Source organism: Lampetra planeri, chromosome 33 (genome assembly GCF_965212315.1).
Source record: "Lampetra planeri chromosome 33, kcLamPlan1.2.h2, whole genome shotgun sequence".
NCBI classification, from domain to species: domain Eukaryota; kingdom Metazoa; phylum Chordata; class Hyperoartia; order Petromyzontiformes; family Petromyzontidae; genus Lampetra; species Lampetra planeri.
Window position 1 is genome coordinate 2190985 of NC_136139.1, and position 17764 is coordinate 2208748.

General features: G+C 48.8%; 1 protein-coding gene across 2 annotated transcripts in view; it reads left to right on the forward strand.

The window, feature by feature from the left end:
* Positions 1–17764, forward strand: part of LOC144729603 (uncharacterized) — a 63595-nt gene extending 45831 nt beyond the window's left edge. The window contains exons 21-26 of one of the 2 annotated variants that reach the window (XM_078609974.1): positions 4735–4802; positions 5346–5455; positions 6175–6312; positions 7795–7838; positions 8835–9816; positions 11658–17764. In XM_078609974.1, coding sequence (XP_078466100.1) covers positions 4735–4802; positions 5346–5455; positions 6175–6312; positions 7795–7838; positions 8835–9816; positions 11658–11692 — 1377 coding nt within the window. In that variant the 3' untranslated portion in view covers positions 11693–17764. The remainder of the gene's footprint in view (positions 1–4734; positions 4803–5345; positions 5456–6174; positions 6313–7794; positions 7839–8834; positions 9817–11657) is intronic. The other variant, XM_078609975.1, reaches the window with a different exon arrangement.

Below are 17764 nucleotides of genomic sequence, written 5' to 3' on the forward strand. Positions count from 1 at the left end.
GTGGGGGGGGGGACATTGGACAGGCATCTCTTTTTCATATCCTTGAACCAGCGCCAATGCCAACCACGCGACGCCACGGAGTAGATGTATGGTGTCATCCTTTGGGAGTCGCACCCACACGTGATGTGAGGCTCTGCTGGATAGTGGCAGCTGTGAACGTTTGTAACCACAGTCGCTTGGTCGTGGTTACAATTTGTTGATGAAAAATGTTTAAAAGTAGCTCACTTTCAACGCGACTTAATCCCCTGGCATTGAAACTTTTTAATTGGTTTCTTTTTTTTATTGAAGAGCGCCACATCGGGTCTGCACCGGTGGGGCGCGTGCCATCGGTGATAATAAAAAAGCAAATTTACACACGAGACGTATTTTAACACCATTCTAGATTTGAAGCTTTCGTGACTGCAATGATTCATATTCTCAGGTTTTTTCGGTAAAGTCACGTAGGTAAAAACATTAAAATTAATGAAAGTAAAATAAAACAAAACAAAATAAAATTCACGACGTTTCGGAGGCAACACAAGTCTCCGTCATCAGGTGGGACCGTCACAGCCAGATTTGCTGCATCACTTGATGCTGTGACGGTCCCACCTGATGACGGAGACTTGTGTTGCCTCCGAAACGTCGTGAATTTTATTTTGTTTTGTTTTATTTTACTTTCATTAATTTTAATGTTTTTACCTACGTGACTTTACCGAAAAAACCTGAGAATTTTAACACCATTGTAATTAACATGACCACTTTCTATAATTAAAATGGAGTGTACTTCATGGGACCTCCGTTGCCAGTACCGAAATATGATAATAGGTTTTTCCCCTATTATCTGGCAATAAAACAGCTGTGTTAAGATGTTAAAACACCAAACTGAAACCTTTTACAAGGAATCATGTCTGCATTAACCACAATGCTTGTGGTCAGAATGCAAAAAAAAACATACTCTGATAATATATGCATTGTCCTTGAAACTGATTGGTCCACACCAGAGACAGCTTTCTTTTGAGCCTCGTCTCAAACGGTGTCAGACCAGAGGACGCCAAAAGGTGTACAGCTCAAAGACAATGCACTATCAGAGTAATGAGAGCTCGGGGTGAGCATCTACATCATGGGACCTCCTTTTTTTTGCATTCTGACCACAAACATTGTGGTTAATGGATACATTATTCCTTGTAAAAGGTTTCAGAAGCTGGTCAAGTTGATGAGACCTTCCAAAGCCACTGGTATTTTAGAAAAAAGTCCACTTCGTCGACAACAACAATAAAAAAAGGTTTCTATTTCGGCGTTTTAACATCTTAACACCTGTTTTGTTGCCAGAAAAAAGGGTAAAAACCTATTATCATATTGTGGTACTCTCTCAGAGCTGTGCTTACTGCTCAAGTAAAGGGGATGAGTATTACTACAGAGCGATTACCTTTTATTCACGACCACATTGGAGTCCGTCATTACGGTTATCACCACACTTGTTTAGCCAGGAAAGGACTTGCATAGTTCTCAACACTCTCAGGACGATGCTGCCACGTTTTTCGTGACGTAGGGGACGTATTTGCTGCTGCTGCTGTGTAATCCCTGTTGAGTAAATTGCAGGTGTGTGTTTTTTCGGCATTGGGGCTCACGGCATGTTCAGCGTTGAGCACAGTTGGCTGTGTACGGTGCGAAAGAAAGTTAAACGTTCATACGTACATACACCAAACAACGCACGTTCAACATACACCAAACAACGCACGTTCAACATACACCAAACAACGCACGTTCAACATACACCAAACAACTCACGTTCAACATACACCAAACAACGCACGTTCAACCAAAGAGGGGTGGGGGGCACCCTCGTCAAGAAGAGCAAAGCACATTCGTTAAGGCAGCATTAGTTGTTGATGATGATTATGACGATCATTGCCAACCACAACCCCCCTTCGCTTCTACAGCATGGCCATTGCAGTCCCTGAAGTTCAAATTGAGATTAAAAGCAAATAAATTTTCGCACGTTGCTCGTGTGCAATGCAAGTAAAACGTTAGCTTTGCAAATGGCTCGTGATAATTACCGCCAATTGACTTGTAATTAGAGGCAATTCATTAGTTCCTAATGTATGGTAACTAATCTCAAAATTTTCTAATCCTCAAACTTTTTGGAGTTTGTATATTTGGAGTGTGCGTGTGTCTCTCTCTCTCTCCCCCCGTGGTCACGTGGATTTTTCTCCGGGTCCGTCGGTTTTTTCCCTCCACGTTTAGAATCGGCATCACGCGTTTTAGAGTATTTGGCTGCTTATACATCACCGTGTGATGATGAGCCACTTGGTTGAGCTTTCATTTGTGGCCCCGGATCGCTTCTGAAAAAGAGCTACGTAGTTCAATGGTCCGTAGCTGGTAAAATAAAAATAAACTAGTTTTTATTTTACTTTGTGTCCCCGTTAGTTTGGGGACAGGGGAGTTGTGAGCTCCTCTCTCTCACGTTTGAGGGCAATTGGCGTGGCAGATAACCAATGGGTGTCCTACAAATCTTCATTGGGAAGCTTTTTAATGTGTGTGTGTGTGTCCCATAGTCTCTCTGTATTGCTGGAAACTTTGGCTGAGATTGGTGATGGTCGGGAAATATGCCCACTGTGAAAAGAGTTTATTTTTTACACAGTGGCCTTTTTACCCAGTTGAGGCGAGGTTAGTGGGTGGGCCATACTTTCCCATGTGCTCTGGCTGTGAGGTTGATTGATTTTATTTTTTTAGACCGGGACGATCGATGATTGATGTTCGGTCACCCCGCTGAGAGCATTCGTCGTGATTTTCTCGCTTAACAGAGTGGGCCGCGCGAACGCTGCCATCTTCCACTCCATTGATTGATTTATTGACTGCTGTAAGCCACCAGGGCACTTCAAGACTACGCTCTTAAACAGACAGACCGTCATGTTGAATTGTGATCATTCATTGGCGGCGTGTCGCAAAGTCTGTGACCGAATCGCCCTGAACGTGCCTAATCTCGTCAGACCGTGGGTTGGTCACGTCGGGGGCTGTACGCCGATTGGTGTCTCGAATCCATCTGTGGGGAGCTTTGTGTGTTAACCATCTCTGTACGAGTGGGTTATCTCCAGGTTTCTCTGCAATTTCTATCACACGGCGCCTAACACTCTGACCCACAGTTATTTGACCAAACTTCCCAATACAGGGCCCTCCTGGGTGTAAATCAACGAGGGCTTGATTAGAATCAGAATCTTTATTTAGACTCCAGGAGGAATCCGATGAGCTATGAAGTTATTTTTCACAGATGCCCACTATGGGCGGGTCAGCAAGTTACTAAGTCTACTGAGAAGAGTCGCTCAGAACTTTTAAACTCTTCAACTATTTTTATTTCACCAGGTAAGGCCCACTGAGCTATATAGCCCTTTTTCAGAAGCGACCTAACCGCAAATGATAGCTCAACTAAATGGCTTCTCGTCATGTGGAAATTTATAGCAGCCGCATACTCCAGACGTGCCTTGATTCTAAATGTGGAGGGGGAAAACCGGAGTACCCGGAGAAAAATCCACACGACCACAGGGAGAGAGAGAGAGATGAGCAAACTCCCGGCGTCAGGGTCGGGATCGAACCCACGTCCTCCCAGCATACCAGGCTAGGGAGTTAACATCTCGGCACCAGAGAGAGCCGGAGCTGTCTCCATTCCCGCGAGGTCCGACGCTGGGTCGTTCCGCTTGCTCGTGCAGCACAAGCTCCGACGCTTCGGAGCGCGTGATCGCGTGAGCACGGGGGGGGGGGGGGGCAGAAGGGGGTTGGAGCTTCGTCGCAAACCAAGTTGTTTTGGCCAAATGCAAGACGGGTTTTTAATTTTCATTGGCGTCACGAGGAGACGCACTGCGGTTGTCCGTGTGTGCGCGCGTGCTGCTCGTCAAATTTGAGCCTCGTGTTTTATACACGCGAAAAACAACCTACGGCGGCGCACTGTGTAGCGTGTAACGAAACTTAGAGGGCGTTTGCCCTCTGACCCCTGGATCCGTGTCACGGCCGTGCCCGCGTGCGCATCACAAAGACGGCACGTTTAGAAAACATATTTAAGAGAATAACAAAACCACGAATTCTCCAAGCTTCTGAGAAAGCCATCGTCATTTCGATGGGCAGCCTCTAGTAGTAGTAGAATGCAAACCATGAATTTTTTTTTTTAAAGAGTAATATCACAGAAGATGGTTGATGGGGAATTACCCGTAGTTTCTTGAATTCTCATTAATCCTGAAAAAGTAATCGCATTTTAAATGCGTTCTTCAAACACTCTGAGCATTCTCTACACTTCGCTCGCTTCGATCCACGGGGACGCAGATATATGTACATATACATATATAAATATATAATCCCTCATTCTTTGGGTCTTTCGGTAAAGTCACGTAGATAGGTTTAAATTAATAAAAATACAATTTTAAAAACTACACAAGCGGTCGTTAGGCGGATGACGACCGCTTGTGTTGCGATCGAAACGTAGTTTTTTGTTTATTTTATTTTGATTAATTTGAACCTATCTACGTGACTTTACCGAAAGACCCAAAGAATGTGAATTCCTGCAGTGACGAAAGCTATAAGTCAATATATAATCCCTCATTCATGATTCCTGTTTCTGAGGCATCCCCGCTGTGTTCTTGCATTGGCTGTCGTGTATCACGGTACTCACTCAGAGGTCCTCACTCAGAGGTCCTCACTCAGAGGTACTCGCTTCCTCGGAGCCAAGCGACCCCGTGCTGTCATTCTAAAACGTTCGTTGTGTTTCAGCTTAAAGCTCGCACGGCTGAGAGGGAGATGGTGGCATCCAAGAAGGAAGTTTCCACCCTGAAGGAGAGGTGAGTTTCTTCAAAATGGCACGGACCAAATTCTCGTACGACAGTATTGAATATAACTACGATCATCATCATCAGTGCCACTACCCATGGCATGTTGCTGCGCTGGATGAGCGACTCCAGGCCACCACCATACAGTACTGCAGCTGTGACGGTGCACGGGACTTACAGCGCTGTCCGTTTCTGGTTTGCTTGACTTTTGGTGCCAACTATTCAAATAAGATTGTTTTTGTTTGTTAAATAAAGTCCCGACGTAGAAGCTACAATACAAGAAGGGACAAATGAGACATCGTTGAGATGGGTCGGCGCACGTTAAGGCCTGTCACCGCCACTCCACGGACGGGATGGTGGGACGGAGGCATTAGCGGTATTCTGCACGGCGGTGTTGCGGAGTTTTAAGAAACGGTGTGTGTGTGTGTAAAGGTACGGTGCGATGTTTGTCGTTGCTAAAATGCTAGGTGTGCAGCGATGCATCGACTCTGACTGTGTATGTGTGTGTCTCTGACTGTGTGTGTGTCTCTGACTGTGTTGTGTCTCATGACCTAGGATGTCGGATATTGAACTCAAGCTTGCCCTGCTGCATAGGCCACCGACCTATCGGATGGACTTTCAGAGAGGGCTGCCCCTCCAGCCTCTGGTGGTACCGACACACAGAGGTGCTCACTTGCTTACTCATCGCTGCGATGTCTGGTGGTACCGACACACAGAGATACTAACTCGCTTACTCATCACTGTGATGTCTGGTGGTACCCTCACACAGAGATGCTCGCTTACTCATCGCTTTGGGTTTAATCCAAAAATCGGGGGACTCATCCCCAGTCCTGGCAGCGCTGCGACCGAGCACTGTTAATGACACGGAATGTGGCGGTGACACCACCACAACGCCCATCCGTGTCCAACCCAGCAGCATAAATTGGGGTGACGTGGGGACAGTCGACAGGCAGGGTGTGTGCGGTCAGATGACGTTCAGTAGAGCCCTCTTGCAAGACGACACCATGGCCTGTGCGGAAGAGCCGACGAAATTAGAAGGGGCTCTCCAGAGCTACTCCCAGTGGACGCCCTTCCCGCCAAAGTGGCACGAGTTAGACATTGCAAGGCTGCACCTTTACCTTCATTTCATCTGCCGCTCTGCCGGGGAGATCGAGCCGAGCCGAACCGGCGACCTCCGCATTGCGAGTCCAGCGTGCGCTGACCGTCGCTCCACGGCAGCGCTCGTCCCTGGACGTGCACGAGCGTGCGAGCGAGCGAATGTGGCCCCTGGTGCCGTTTGTCCGTTGGCTGGAGTGGCGGAGGCTCTGGTAAGCCCGTCGAGCCACGTTTCGGCCCTCACGCCCCCCCCCCCCACCACCCCTCACCGCCCCCCCACCCTCGGCAGGAGCGTCGTTGCGCGACGGCTCGTCGTTTGCATCGTCGCCGGTGAGCGGCCCGCCGTCGCCTCCCATGCTGACGGACGAGCCGCGGCGAGGGCCCACGCGGGCCCCGGGGCAGCCCCGCCGCACCCCACGAGCGGCCGGTACACCAGCGCCTCCCTCCGAGCCCAAGCCCTCTTGCTCTGTGGCCTTCCGTGGAATTTTTACTCCGCTCCTCTGTTGCCTTTGCTGTCATTGCCTTTACACCAGGAGGTGGTCATTTTTTTCCATAATTTTTTCAAGATTTCCCCCCCCCCCCCCGCCCCACCCCGTTTCAACGTTACAATCTTTTGGCAGCCGCCATCCGCTGATTTTTCTCCTCGTCTAAATACGCCGTGATTTGGGTGGCAAGGAGCAGCGTGACTCGTCGTGTTTATGACCAATCGCGCGAACAAGAAGTACCTTTGGAAGATAGAGCTGACATGTGTGGTGTTTTTTTCATCTTATAAATATGTGAAGCCACGAACAAAAATATGAATGTTTTCCTGCACTTATGCAAGGGTGCTCCCACTTTTGATTGCGCAATATGTCGGTCATGTAACAAACAAAAAACTGGTTTGAAAAAAAATGCACACAGACACAAGGATTGTCCCATTCACTGTTAGCCACAGTTTCGTAGATATAGCGGCTTATTGAATTATTTGGTTATTGAATCACGCTCATACAATACTTAGGATCTTATTGATTTTTCAGCATTTACTCTTTGTTCTCGGTGGACAGGGGCGAATATTTTATTCATGCCAGATGTGTACTTTGCAGGAAAGGGTGGTTATCAGTTACATGTCAAATGAATGAAGGAATTAATGATAGAACTGCCTCTCATCACAAACATTAAATAATTTAGCGTTGCCACCAACCAGCAAGATTGTCACCATCGACCATTTTCTATCAACTTCTGCATGAAGACTTCTTGTAGATTCACTGACAGTCGTTCTCTCTGGCCCACTGACGATGCGGCTCTGCTGGCTTGTGTCGCCTGGTTATGTCGCTCCGTCTCTCCTTTGATCAACCCCCTTGTTGTCTGGCTGCCATTCTGGGTTTTCTTCATCATTGTCATCATTAGCAGTCATCATCAATCCACTGCTGGTCCAAGGGCCTCCCCAAGCCATCACCATCCCTCTTACGGTCCTGCGATACAACGATCCATCCGGCAGCTGCTGTGCATGCGAGCCGGTTTCATCGCTCCGTCTCCGTGGCCGTCGTCCTCTTGGACGCTCTGTCGCTACCCTCGCCCACGGGACACCCTCCCACCCCGTGACGTGTTCTCCCGCCCATGCTGCGCTTACCCTTCCCCACAATGACAGCCGTGTGTCTTTCACCTGCGTCCGTTCTCCAATCCCACGCGTTCCTTTTGCCCTCTCTTCTCGGCTAATTTCTCACGAGGGCATTTCTCTCACGCTGCTACTGTTGTGCACTCTTCCCCGCTTGTTCCGTCTCGTTTGCATTTATTTTATTGCATGCCGCTAACACCGATTCAGTTGCAACTGCGAACATTTGTTTCATTCGGCTGGGGGGGTGAAGGGAACTTAATTCGCTGTTCTTGTTCCGTTTTTCATCCCATAATTCCCCCCTCCAACCTGGAGCAGATAACGGGCCTTCGTCTCCGCTGGACAGCACCGACGGCCTTCACGTGAGCGACTTCCTACGAATCGCTAACCCTAGGCCTCGTTAGGCTCGTCCGCGCGACGGCCACTTTTCAGTGCCCTTGTGTTTTTATTTGGGAAATTACGAACCGCCGTTACCGCAACAGCCCGTTAGCAAGTGCCACGTTCAGTTGAGCCTTTTGCTGCGTACTTGCCAAGGCCTTCCTTGCGAGCGATCGCTTGGGTGTGTAATTGGGCGGCTTTCACCGTCACGGTTCACGGTCGTGACACGAGCCGAGGATCAATTATTCGTCTACGTTTTTACCGTTTAATTTTTATTTTATTTTTTGCCCATCCATCTCTCCCCCCCCCCCCCCATCTCATTTATACATTTTGGTTTGCATCATGAGTGCAGAATTAATATAATTAGTAATTTATCAATTCTCATATGGATGTGAGCGTAACAATAAAGATTTTATTGCGTTAATCTGTGCATTTTTATATGCGCAGTAACAGCTCCCATATATGCTGCCAGAAAATACATAATGGCCTCCTCACACAAAGACCCATTCCAAGCACCCTTGTTGGAAGGCATATTTGAAAGAAAAAAACCCACTGTGCTTTTGTTTACTTTGATTTAACTTGGCACAAGGAAAAATCATCTGTGGCACTGACCTTATTAAATGTTTTTGCGGCTGCCACACCTAATCGCAACGCGTAATGCTGGAAGCTGGTCCATTCAACACCAATTCAGCCCATCGTCCATCTGGGTCGATAAAGCATGTACCTCTTCGTGGGGAAATCAACAGCGGTGTTCCGTTAGAAATGCCCACTGTTGCTCTGGGAATATGTCATTATCAACTCCGATGAGCACCGTGCCACGCTCGTTTTGAGCAGGGAAAATGCTCCCGATTTTTTTACTCCGCGCTGCGAGAACGTCACAAACACCAAATGTACTCGTTTAGTATGATGATTATTATGATCACGATTATCGTGGCCCGTTACCGAAAGTACGTTCACTCACGGACGCTTCTTCGACGCAGAATCCCATTCCGGCCGGGAGACCGCCGGAGCTGCGAGCTTCGCACGGCCACGTCCCCCCGCCGCCGGGGCCCCACGAGCCGGCGTACCCCCGGCACTCTCCCCCTCGGGGGCAGCACATCCCGCCGGCCCAGGCGGGGCCGCGCGGCGGTCCGCAGACGTCGCCGCTCTCCGCCCAGGGCACCCCGCCGCCGTCGGCCCGGGCGGCGTTCGGTTTTCCGCAGCGGCCTCAGCCGGCGGGCCCGACCACGGCGGCCGCTTCGGCGTCGCAGAACGGAATGTTGAGAGGGCTGCCCGGGCCTGGTCTACCGCCGCCGGCGCCGGCGGCGCCGTACGGACCGCCGCCGTCTCCTGCGTTGAGCGGCGGTCCCCCTCCGATGCAGAGGCAGTTTTACCCTCCACCACCGCAAGGGGCCCCTGGGGCTCCGGCTCAAGGGCAGTTGGCTCCGCCGCAACCCCTCGTGCCGTACGACTCGCAGCCGTCCCAAGGACGCCGCAATCCACCGCCGCTGTGGCACGGAGCCCCCGGTCAACATCCACCCCAGGGTCCTGCTGGGCAACGTCCTCCTCCTCCTCCTCCTCAGGGACCTCCTGGGCAGCCCCCAATGCTGGGACCTCCTCCTGGGCAACATCTCTCTCAGGGTCCTCCGGGACATCCTCCACCCCAAGGAGCTCGGGGCCAACCTCCGTCCCAAGTGCATCCTGGGCACCGTCCTCCACAGGGACCTCCTGGGCAACCTCCTCACCTTCATGCCGAACCACAACTTCAGCATTCTCAAGCACCGCAGAGCCCGCCCCTGTCCCAAGCGCCCCGCATGCCACCTCCGTCCCAGGGGCCGTTTGCTCCACCACCGTGGCAAGGAATCCGCGGGCCTCCTCCTTCTCATCCTCCTCCTCCCTCTGCGCACGGGTTCCACGGACGCCCGTCGTTGCAGGAGCTCCGTCCACAGCACCGTCCGCCACCACCGCCCGCCTCCAGTGCAGGTCAGTGCTTGGGTGAGAGTTGTGTTTGCTGACCGCAGCGGCGATGTGAGAGGAGGCCACGCGACGGCAAGGTCGTTACCGATGATGGTAATCGTAGTGTCCCGCCTGCGTTGGATCGGTACGGCGAGAAACGGAAAGCAAATTCCAAAAAGTGTAACTCTAGCTCCAGAGAAAATTCCGCTTGAAAAAAATGCTCCGGTGCAATTTTATAATGAGTATTAAATGGTAAAACCTGAAATGAAACCATAAATAAGCATTGAAACATTTAATTAGACAACTAAAAGTGTTAAGGTAAAGCCCTGCAATTGATTTTTGACGTCACTGGCTTGCGGAAGGACCTCCACTCAAGGGTGTTTTGGCCTACTCTTCCAAACTGGCCAGATGTCGGGCAAAGAGGGTAGGAGTTGTTCTCACTTGAGCGCACCGCTCGCAACCTGCTGTACGTCCGTACATTGAACTTCTTTCACAACGCTGAACGTAGCCAACTGCGCGGATCGGGAGGTGTGGGGGAAGGACAACAAACTAAACACAAAAAGCAGTTCTAAAGAAAATGACTTTGTAATGTAGACAAATTATAAGTGCATGGCTCTGGTGGCTTCTTAATGTCGGAAGGAAGAGAGAAAGCCTCCATCGGGGGCTGATTCCACGGCGCTGTTTCAGCTGCCGCGCCGGGAGATTGAACCGAGCCGGCAGCCCTCCAGTTCGCAAGTCCCCAGCGTGCAAAGCGCAACACCGCGGCAGCGTCGTTGGAAAAAACAGAGAGATGTATGCCATGGTTATTACTGTGCGTTGAACACACCACGTACGTAGTCAACCATGTTAATCGGAGGTACGGGGGAAGGATCGTGATTAATGCAGAGTTGGCGCTGCCATGCAGTGGGCTCGCTCTACTAGCCACCAAGCTGAGCTGTCCGACCGATTTTTCCCTGAGCCAAGCGTTCATTTTTGGTCTCTTGTTCGACTTTCCAGGGCTTGGTATTGCCAAAAGCTGACTGTAAAATAGACATCACAGAACCCATGATGTTATACGTAAGAGTCGGTATAAGTGTGATCTCATGGCATAATATTGACAAATGTAAAGCTCTATGTCGGTATAAATTTCCACTAAACGTTATGAATGAATAGTGTGTTCCCTGTTTAATTACGTCTCTAGGGTTTTCCCGTTTGGGTTCTTTATCTTCACATTCCTCAACCTGGATCTGTTTAAATAAATTATGAACACCAGCGTGTTCTCATTTTGTCACGTTGTAAAATTTTATTGAAATCTATTTCGGAGAATAAAATATAATTTACATCGTAATATGCCAATGTGAAAGATATATTTTTTGCTTTAGTGCATCATGGGAATTATACCCATAAATACCTTATAAGTCCACCACAAAGACAAAGACCTCGCCCCAGTATATCCTACATAAGCTGTTGGGGCAAGTGCTGTGGGCGAGCACCTATGACAACTGGCACAGCACACATCGGGGTGGTGTGGCCGTCACCACGCCCAGCCGCCTTTGTCTCCCCAGTGCCGATGTTTACACGCCACACCAGTTCCGATATTCGCCGCTGTATGTTGGACTTGTTTCGCACCGTACGTAGCCACCCGTGCTGCTGTGTTGGCAAAGTGTGGCAATCGGACTTGGGTCGCGCAGCGTGCTAACTGCTGCACCACCGCTCCCCAACAGAACAGCACTACGACAAAGACACCCTTCTGATCAAGCTGCAAACCTGAGAAGAGGGAGAGTGCAGCCGATGTTTGTTGATGCGATCTGGCAGGACTCCACAGCTTGGACAAGTAATTCACAAACCTCTCACTCCCCCTCTGCCCTTGTGTGTTTACTCTCTTGCAGTTCGGAGTTCAGCGCCAAATTCCAGAGGAAAATGAAGCTCAGAAGGAAACCCCCACCCAGCCCCGGTGACCCTCCCTAGCAGCTGGAACTGGAGCTATTGACAACACGAGGGACATTGCTGCAGCCAGTTCTGCCCTCACCCACCGGTGTGGTTTTTGAAGGTCCTCTGCCTCGGATGATCAGCATCGTGGTAACAGCTGAGAGATGGGAGTCCCCCAACGTCAGTGCTGAAAGTGCTCGCAGACTAACAATGGGCCAAAGTTCAACACAAACCCCGCCCCGCCCAGGCAATGCTGTAGTTTTTGCCGTAAAATGTAACGAAGTTCGTATGTCACACCCTTGCCAATATCGATACTATGTAGACTTGGGATGTGATGTGATGCCAGGCCGAGATATGGCTTTTTGGATGATCCTAAAAACTCTTGTTTCTGGTCGATCAGGAAGTATGACATCACAGGAAATGACCTCGCTTATATTACATCACTCCCATGCTTTTCCCACCAAAAGTGGTGTAACATGACATCAGGTTTCCTCGCTTTTGTTCGCACGAAGAAACGTGAAATGATGACGTGATATAAACGGGTCCGTATAAAGATCCGAAATTGTCCTTAAACATCCGAAACGTTTGAATCAGAAATTCATCCCGAATATTCACGCAAAGGGGCGATACCACCACATCATCCCCCGACTGGCAGACCGAATGCGCACTTGCTGCAGCCCGTTGCTGCGTGTACAGCTTTACACCACCCAGGGACAGCTGCCACTGGGGAGTTCTCCTTGGCCAGACTGCGTTTGGGGAATTGGAATGGTTGAGTTGAGGCTTGCCGAGGAATGCAATCATACTGGACATGCAAATTATTATCCTTGCCCCGTGTTTACTCTGTTACAGTTTTTCTCATTTTACGAGTCGGTTACTTTTTCCACAAATTGTATTTGTGTTTACTTTGTTGTTGTTTACTTTGAGGTGTTTTTTAAAAAGTATGTAACCAAAGACCATACTATGAATTTGGAACGCACGCAAATCTTTGTTCTTATCTAAATGGTTTTTAGTTTTGCTTCAAGGCTAATTTCTTAGTGGCTACCATGTAAAGTAACATTTCTATACTAGGATTATAAAGATCAAGGAATTTTCACTTGCAGGATTATACAGAATACATAACTTTACAGTATATATACACACAAACACATAATTTCCATATATATTGCTAACCTATTTTAATAATAATAATACTACACTACAAAGGCTCGTATTATTTTAATAAAGTTAAACTACAAGGGTCATGTCAAGATAATGCGTGAGGCTTAGGTTTAATATTTTTGCACGAGCCGCTTCAGTTCGCGGTACAAACGCTTTTACGTTGGAAACCTTCGCGGCAATCGGAGTAGCGATGACGACGACGTTGGTAAGGGACTTGGCAGAGCCACTTCTGAAATCCCATCAATTGGCTCTCTAACCCGCGTGAGTTTGGCGCTGGATAACAAAAAAACGCACTCCGAGAAAATTCGCCCATCGTACGGATATTAGCCAATCAAACAAGAGGGCGGCGGGGGGTGTGTCACGTGACGCTGTACCAACCGATGGGATTGGATCGATTTCCAACTGCCACGCCAAACGTCTTCCCTACACGCGCACGTCTCTTTGATCGGCGATTTCCGTCCGATTTTGTTCTATTGCAGCCCAACGTCTCGCGTGGCCATCGCGGCACCAACACTGCGGTGAATTAATGGGACAGGCGAATTTAATACGTAGGGTCATCGTGTTATTTGCTTTTGCCTACTTCGATGACGGAGATGAGACGGTTGTTTCTCGCTACCCTTGAACCCGTTTTTTAAATCTCCCCGTGGGTTCTTCCTTGGGTCGACATTAGCACCCTGCCACCTGATTCTCACCTTTAGTGTGATGCCCCACCCCCCCCCACTTCTGTATAGTGAACACACGTGCAATTGAGATCAAGAGGTCATTAATTTTTAAACGTGAATGGCATTTAGTTTGTACTTTGCGTGCCGATGCTCTATTTCAGACTCGAAACCTTTTTGACGTATGCGCGTTTGTGCGGTGTCGCACGCACGCACGTATAATGTCATCATGTACGGCCCTTTATCAATCCACTGCTGGATGAAGCCCTCCCCACGCAATGGCGGATGTGTGGGTTGAAGGGGATGAGATCCAGGGCTGGTCTCAGATGTCACTCGGCACCGAAGGTGCCCGTAGCCGGGAAGTGCCGAGAAGTGACTCCGTGTCTCCGGCTTCATAGCGCGCTGTGCTCACCATGGCGCACACCCATGCCGTCCACTCCCGCTTCACGTCACGTCAATATGCATACAGTGCGTCATTGATGACACGAATTAAATGTTGTCTTAGACTTAGAGAATCTGACCTTTCTGGGGGTCATCTGTCCCCAGGTAATGGTTTTTGTGGTGACAATCGTAACTTATTCAATGTGGATAATACTTCACATTTGTCTTAATAAGCATGATCTCTTTTAATGAACTTAGTGGAAGGAACATATCTGCAGGGAACTATTACACTTGTACCTGCTGATGGTATTAGCCGTGATCTGGATCTAAACTCAGGTTGCTGGGTTCATAGCATCACCTTTCACCCCTGTGCCAATGTATTACTTGTAGGTTTTATGAAAATCCACGCTCTTGAACAAACATACATACCTGGTTCATGGATAAGCAATTATAGAAGATAGTTTCGTGAACATAATTTTATGAACATGCAAAGTTAATCTACTATAAACAGATCGAGTAAGAATAATTGCATATATAGGTTTATACACTCAAGACAAATTTGTTTTTGAGGTAAATATTAATGTGCATATTTAATCATGTTCTTACTGAATAAGAAATTCACTGGGTTTTTTTACCAATTAAAATGAAAAATCCCCAAGGGCGTGTGTGAATTTGGTGAGCAATGTGTAGCAGCGGTGCTACACAGACGCAGTATAGAAGGATGAGGACAGATCTCATGTTGCCACAGTGTACAGCATTACTGCTAGACGGGGAAGGGAGACGCACAAAGACAAAGATCCCCCGTACAGCCTTAACACACTTGGGGCAAGTGGTGTTAGCGAGTAGCAGCTGTGAAGGCCGGTACAGTACGCACAGGGGGTCGGTGGCCAGCAACCACGCCCGGGGGCCGCCTTTGTCTCCCCAGTAGCGATGTTTTTAGACACCGCACCAGGTACTCGTTTGAGGCTGAGTCGACCTAGGGGAGGCCCAGGACCGGTCCGGATAATCGCCAGCGGTTTTAGGCGTGAGCGGGAATCGAACTCGGGTGGACGGGTTCGTAGTGCAGCGCGCTAACCGCTACACAACCACTCCCCTATAGGATGGGAGACACGCCCGCCCGCACGTAACTCGGTTATGGCTATAAAGGCAAAGGTATCGGTGGAGGCCTGCGATTGTTGGCTCACGCCGCTGCTAGTGGTAGGGCCCCTTAACTCTTGGGAGCTCCAGAGAAAGGGAGAGAGAGAGCCCGTCCCCTCGAGGGTATTTGGCCTAATTTTCTGACGAGGTGGGAGCAGGCGCAATTCACTTCCACCTCGCGCGACCTGCCGATTTACTAACTTTCAGAGAAAATAAAACGATAAATTATTTTTATTTTACCAGGTAAAAAAAAAGAAGCGACCTGGCCACAAATGATAGCTCAGCAAAAGTGGCTTATCACGTGGAAATTTATAGCAGCCAGATACTTTCTAAACGTGTGGCGTTGATTCTAAATGTGGAGGGAAAAACCGGATGATCCGGAGAAAAATCCACTCGACCACGGGGAGAGAGACACGCAAACTCCAAATATACAACAGGCGTCGGGGGTCGAACCCACAACCTCCTGTATACCAGGCGAGGTAGTTAACATCTCGCCGCTGTGCATACCTTTATAGGAAAACTCTTGTTACAAAGGGCAAATGTTATACGTACGGCTTTATGTGCTTGAAGGAGGTGTGTGTGGCCTCTTCAATGTACGTTGTGGCGATGCAGCAACAATTGTTGATTGGTTTAGCTGCGACTCGGGGTGATCGGTGCTGTGGAGCAGGCGATTGGTCCGCTCTTAGGACGCCCACGTGTTCGGTGAGCAGCGTGGCCATGCGGGATGGAGCTGAATTATTGAAGCCGATTTCCAAGAGCTTTTTATTACAGGGAGGGGAAAAACTAAAAAGCAGCTTTTGAGTCTCTTGCTGCACAGGTCGTCACGGTCGTGGCGGACGGCTCTCCGACGCGATGCCGGGTCGTCTACCACCGCGTGTTGTTCGGCGCGGTGTCCGACGTTTCGCTCAACGTTTCCGGGAGCTTCTTCAGGAATCGATAAACGCCGCGTACAAACACGTCGGAGAGCTTTTTAAGCCTCTGCTTAAATATCATTGTATCCGACCACGCCTGCACGGCAGAAGGAATACATTTCGTGAAGTATAAAACGGTTGACATTTTACCGCTTCTATCCCTGCTATATGCTTAGCCTCACACTTGCTCCTCCGGTGAGATTGTTTAAGTCCATTCATTCAGATTTTGCTTTGCGTGAGCCCCCATATTGCATTGTGCATTGTGGCATCATCGCTGTTTGACGCCTGTGAAGTTTCCGATTGGAGGCCTCTGAAAGCGGCGATTCTAGTGGATGCTTGTGCTGGGTTTGAGTAGATTTTTGAGCCAGCAAGGAAGCTTTCCTGTGAAGCGGCCGGATGACGTTTTAACAGCGAGGCAAGGTTTGTAACAGTGTCTTAAAAGTTGACATTTCCCACCCCCCCCCCTCCCAATTTACACTTGGGATGCTTTCTTTATCGATATCGATCAAGGATCGGAGTGGCTTCATGAGTCGGAGAAGGAAACGCGCACACCTCAGGATTTCACTCGGAGTCTGCAATTTTTGGGTAAAAATATCTCTCGTTTTGGATGGCCAGGGATAACACAACAACCCAGGCTTGTATCCGCAAATGTTGGAGGAATTTCTTTCCTTGCCCTGTAAAAGGGATTGTAGGTGCCCTTCAAGTCCCTTGCAGAGTGGCCCTTAAATCCACCACAAGTCACTCGATTCTCTTTTTCCACTGCACAACTTGGGCCTGTGCTGAGACAGCCATTGGAAAACCACGCATACTTAACTACTCAAAATAAACTATTTTAACGGGTAAGGCCTACTGGGCTAAATAGTAGCTCTCTTTCAGAAGCGACCTGGCCACAAATGATGGCTTAGCAAAGTGGCTTCCGTGCAAATTTAATGCAACCAAATACTCGCGTCATGTTGATTCTAAAATGTGGAATGAAAAAACCGGAGGACCCGGAGAAAAATCCACGCGATCATGGGGGAGAGAGAACATTGCAAACTCCAAATATAAGGCAGGCATCAGGGTCGGGATCGATGCCTGTATACCAGGCGAGGTAATTAACATCTCGCCACCGCGGCGCCCTTGAGGGGGCCCCACGCTGGCTTGGCTCGGATGTGCCAGTGGAAAAGGGGGAGATCGGTGTAAAAAAAACATCTGATGTGAATATCTATGCAACTGGCCACAGGTATTTGTATGAATGATGGACACACTGTAGTCGTATGAGAACACGTTATTAAGTGTGCAACTTCTGAAGCTGATAAAGTCGAACTCTCTCCGGACAAATAATGAATATCGCGATCTTAAGAGAACATTGAACGTTTGGTTGGTACTTGAATTGGGTGCTGTAGAATCTAGTTAAACGTGTGGACAGCTGATTTTAAGTTCTAGTGGGCAGTGTTGAATTGCTCCCGGCGGATGATGATGATGATGACGACGATGCCGATGAAGGTGACAACGCACGAAAGCGATGGGCAAACGTTGCTGAGGATCAGTGCAATGTGTGTGATACGTTCTGGCCTTCAGTCGATGTGGTGAACCTTCGTTAGTTTCGCAATATTTGGCTAAAGTTAGGGCAAAGTGTAATGTCAACAAAGTCATATTTTGGAGAGAGAAAAAAACCCGACAAAGCGTGAAGAGTCACCTGTTATGCCTTCGTCGTAGCTGCAATGGATATGAAACGATACTCGTGCTAACATACGTGTATATTTTTAATATAAAAACACTAAAGTATCATTTGTCAATATTCCCACTTTTTTGAGCGTTGCAATAAACTCCCAAGTTGTC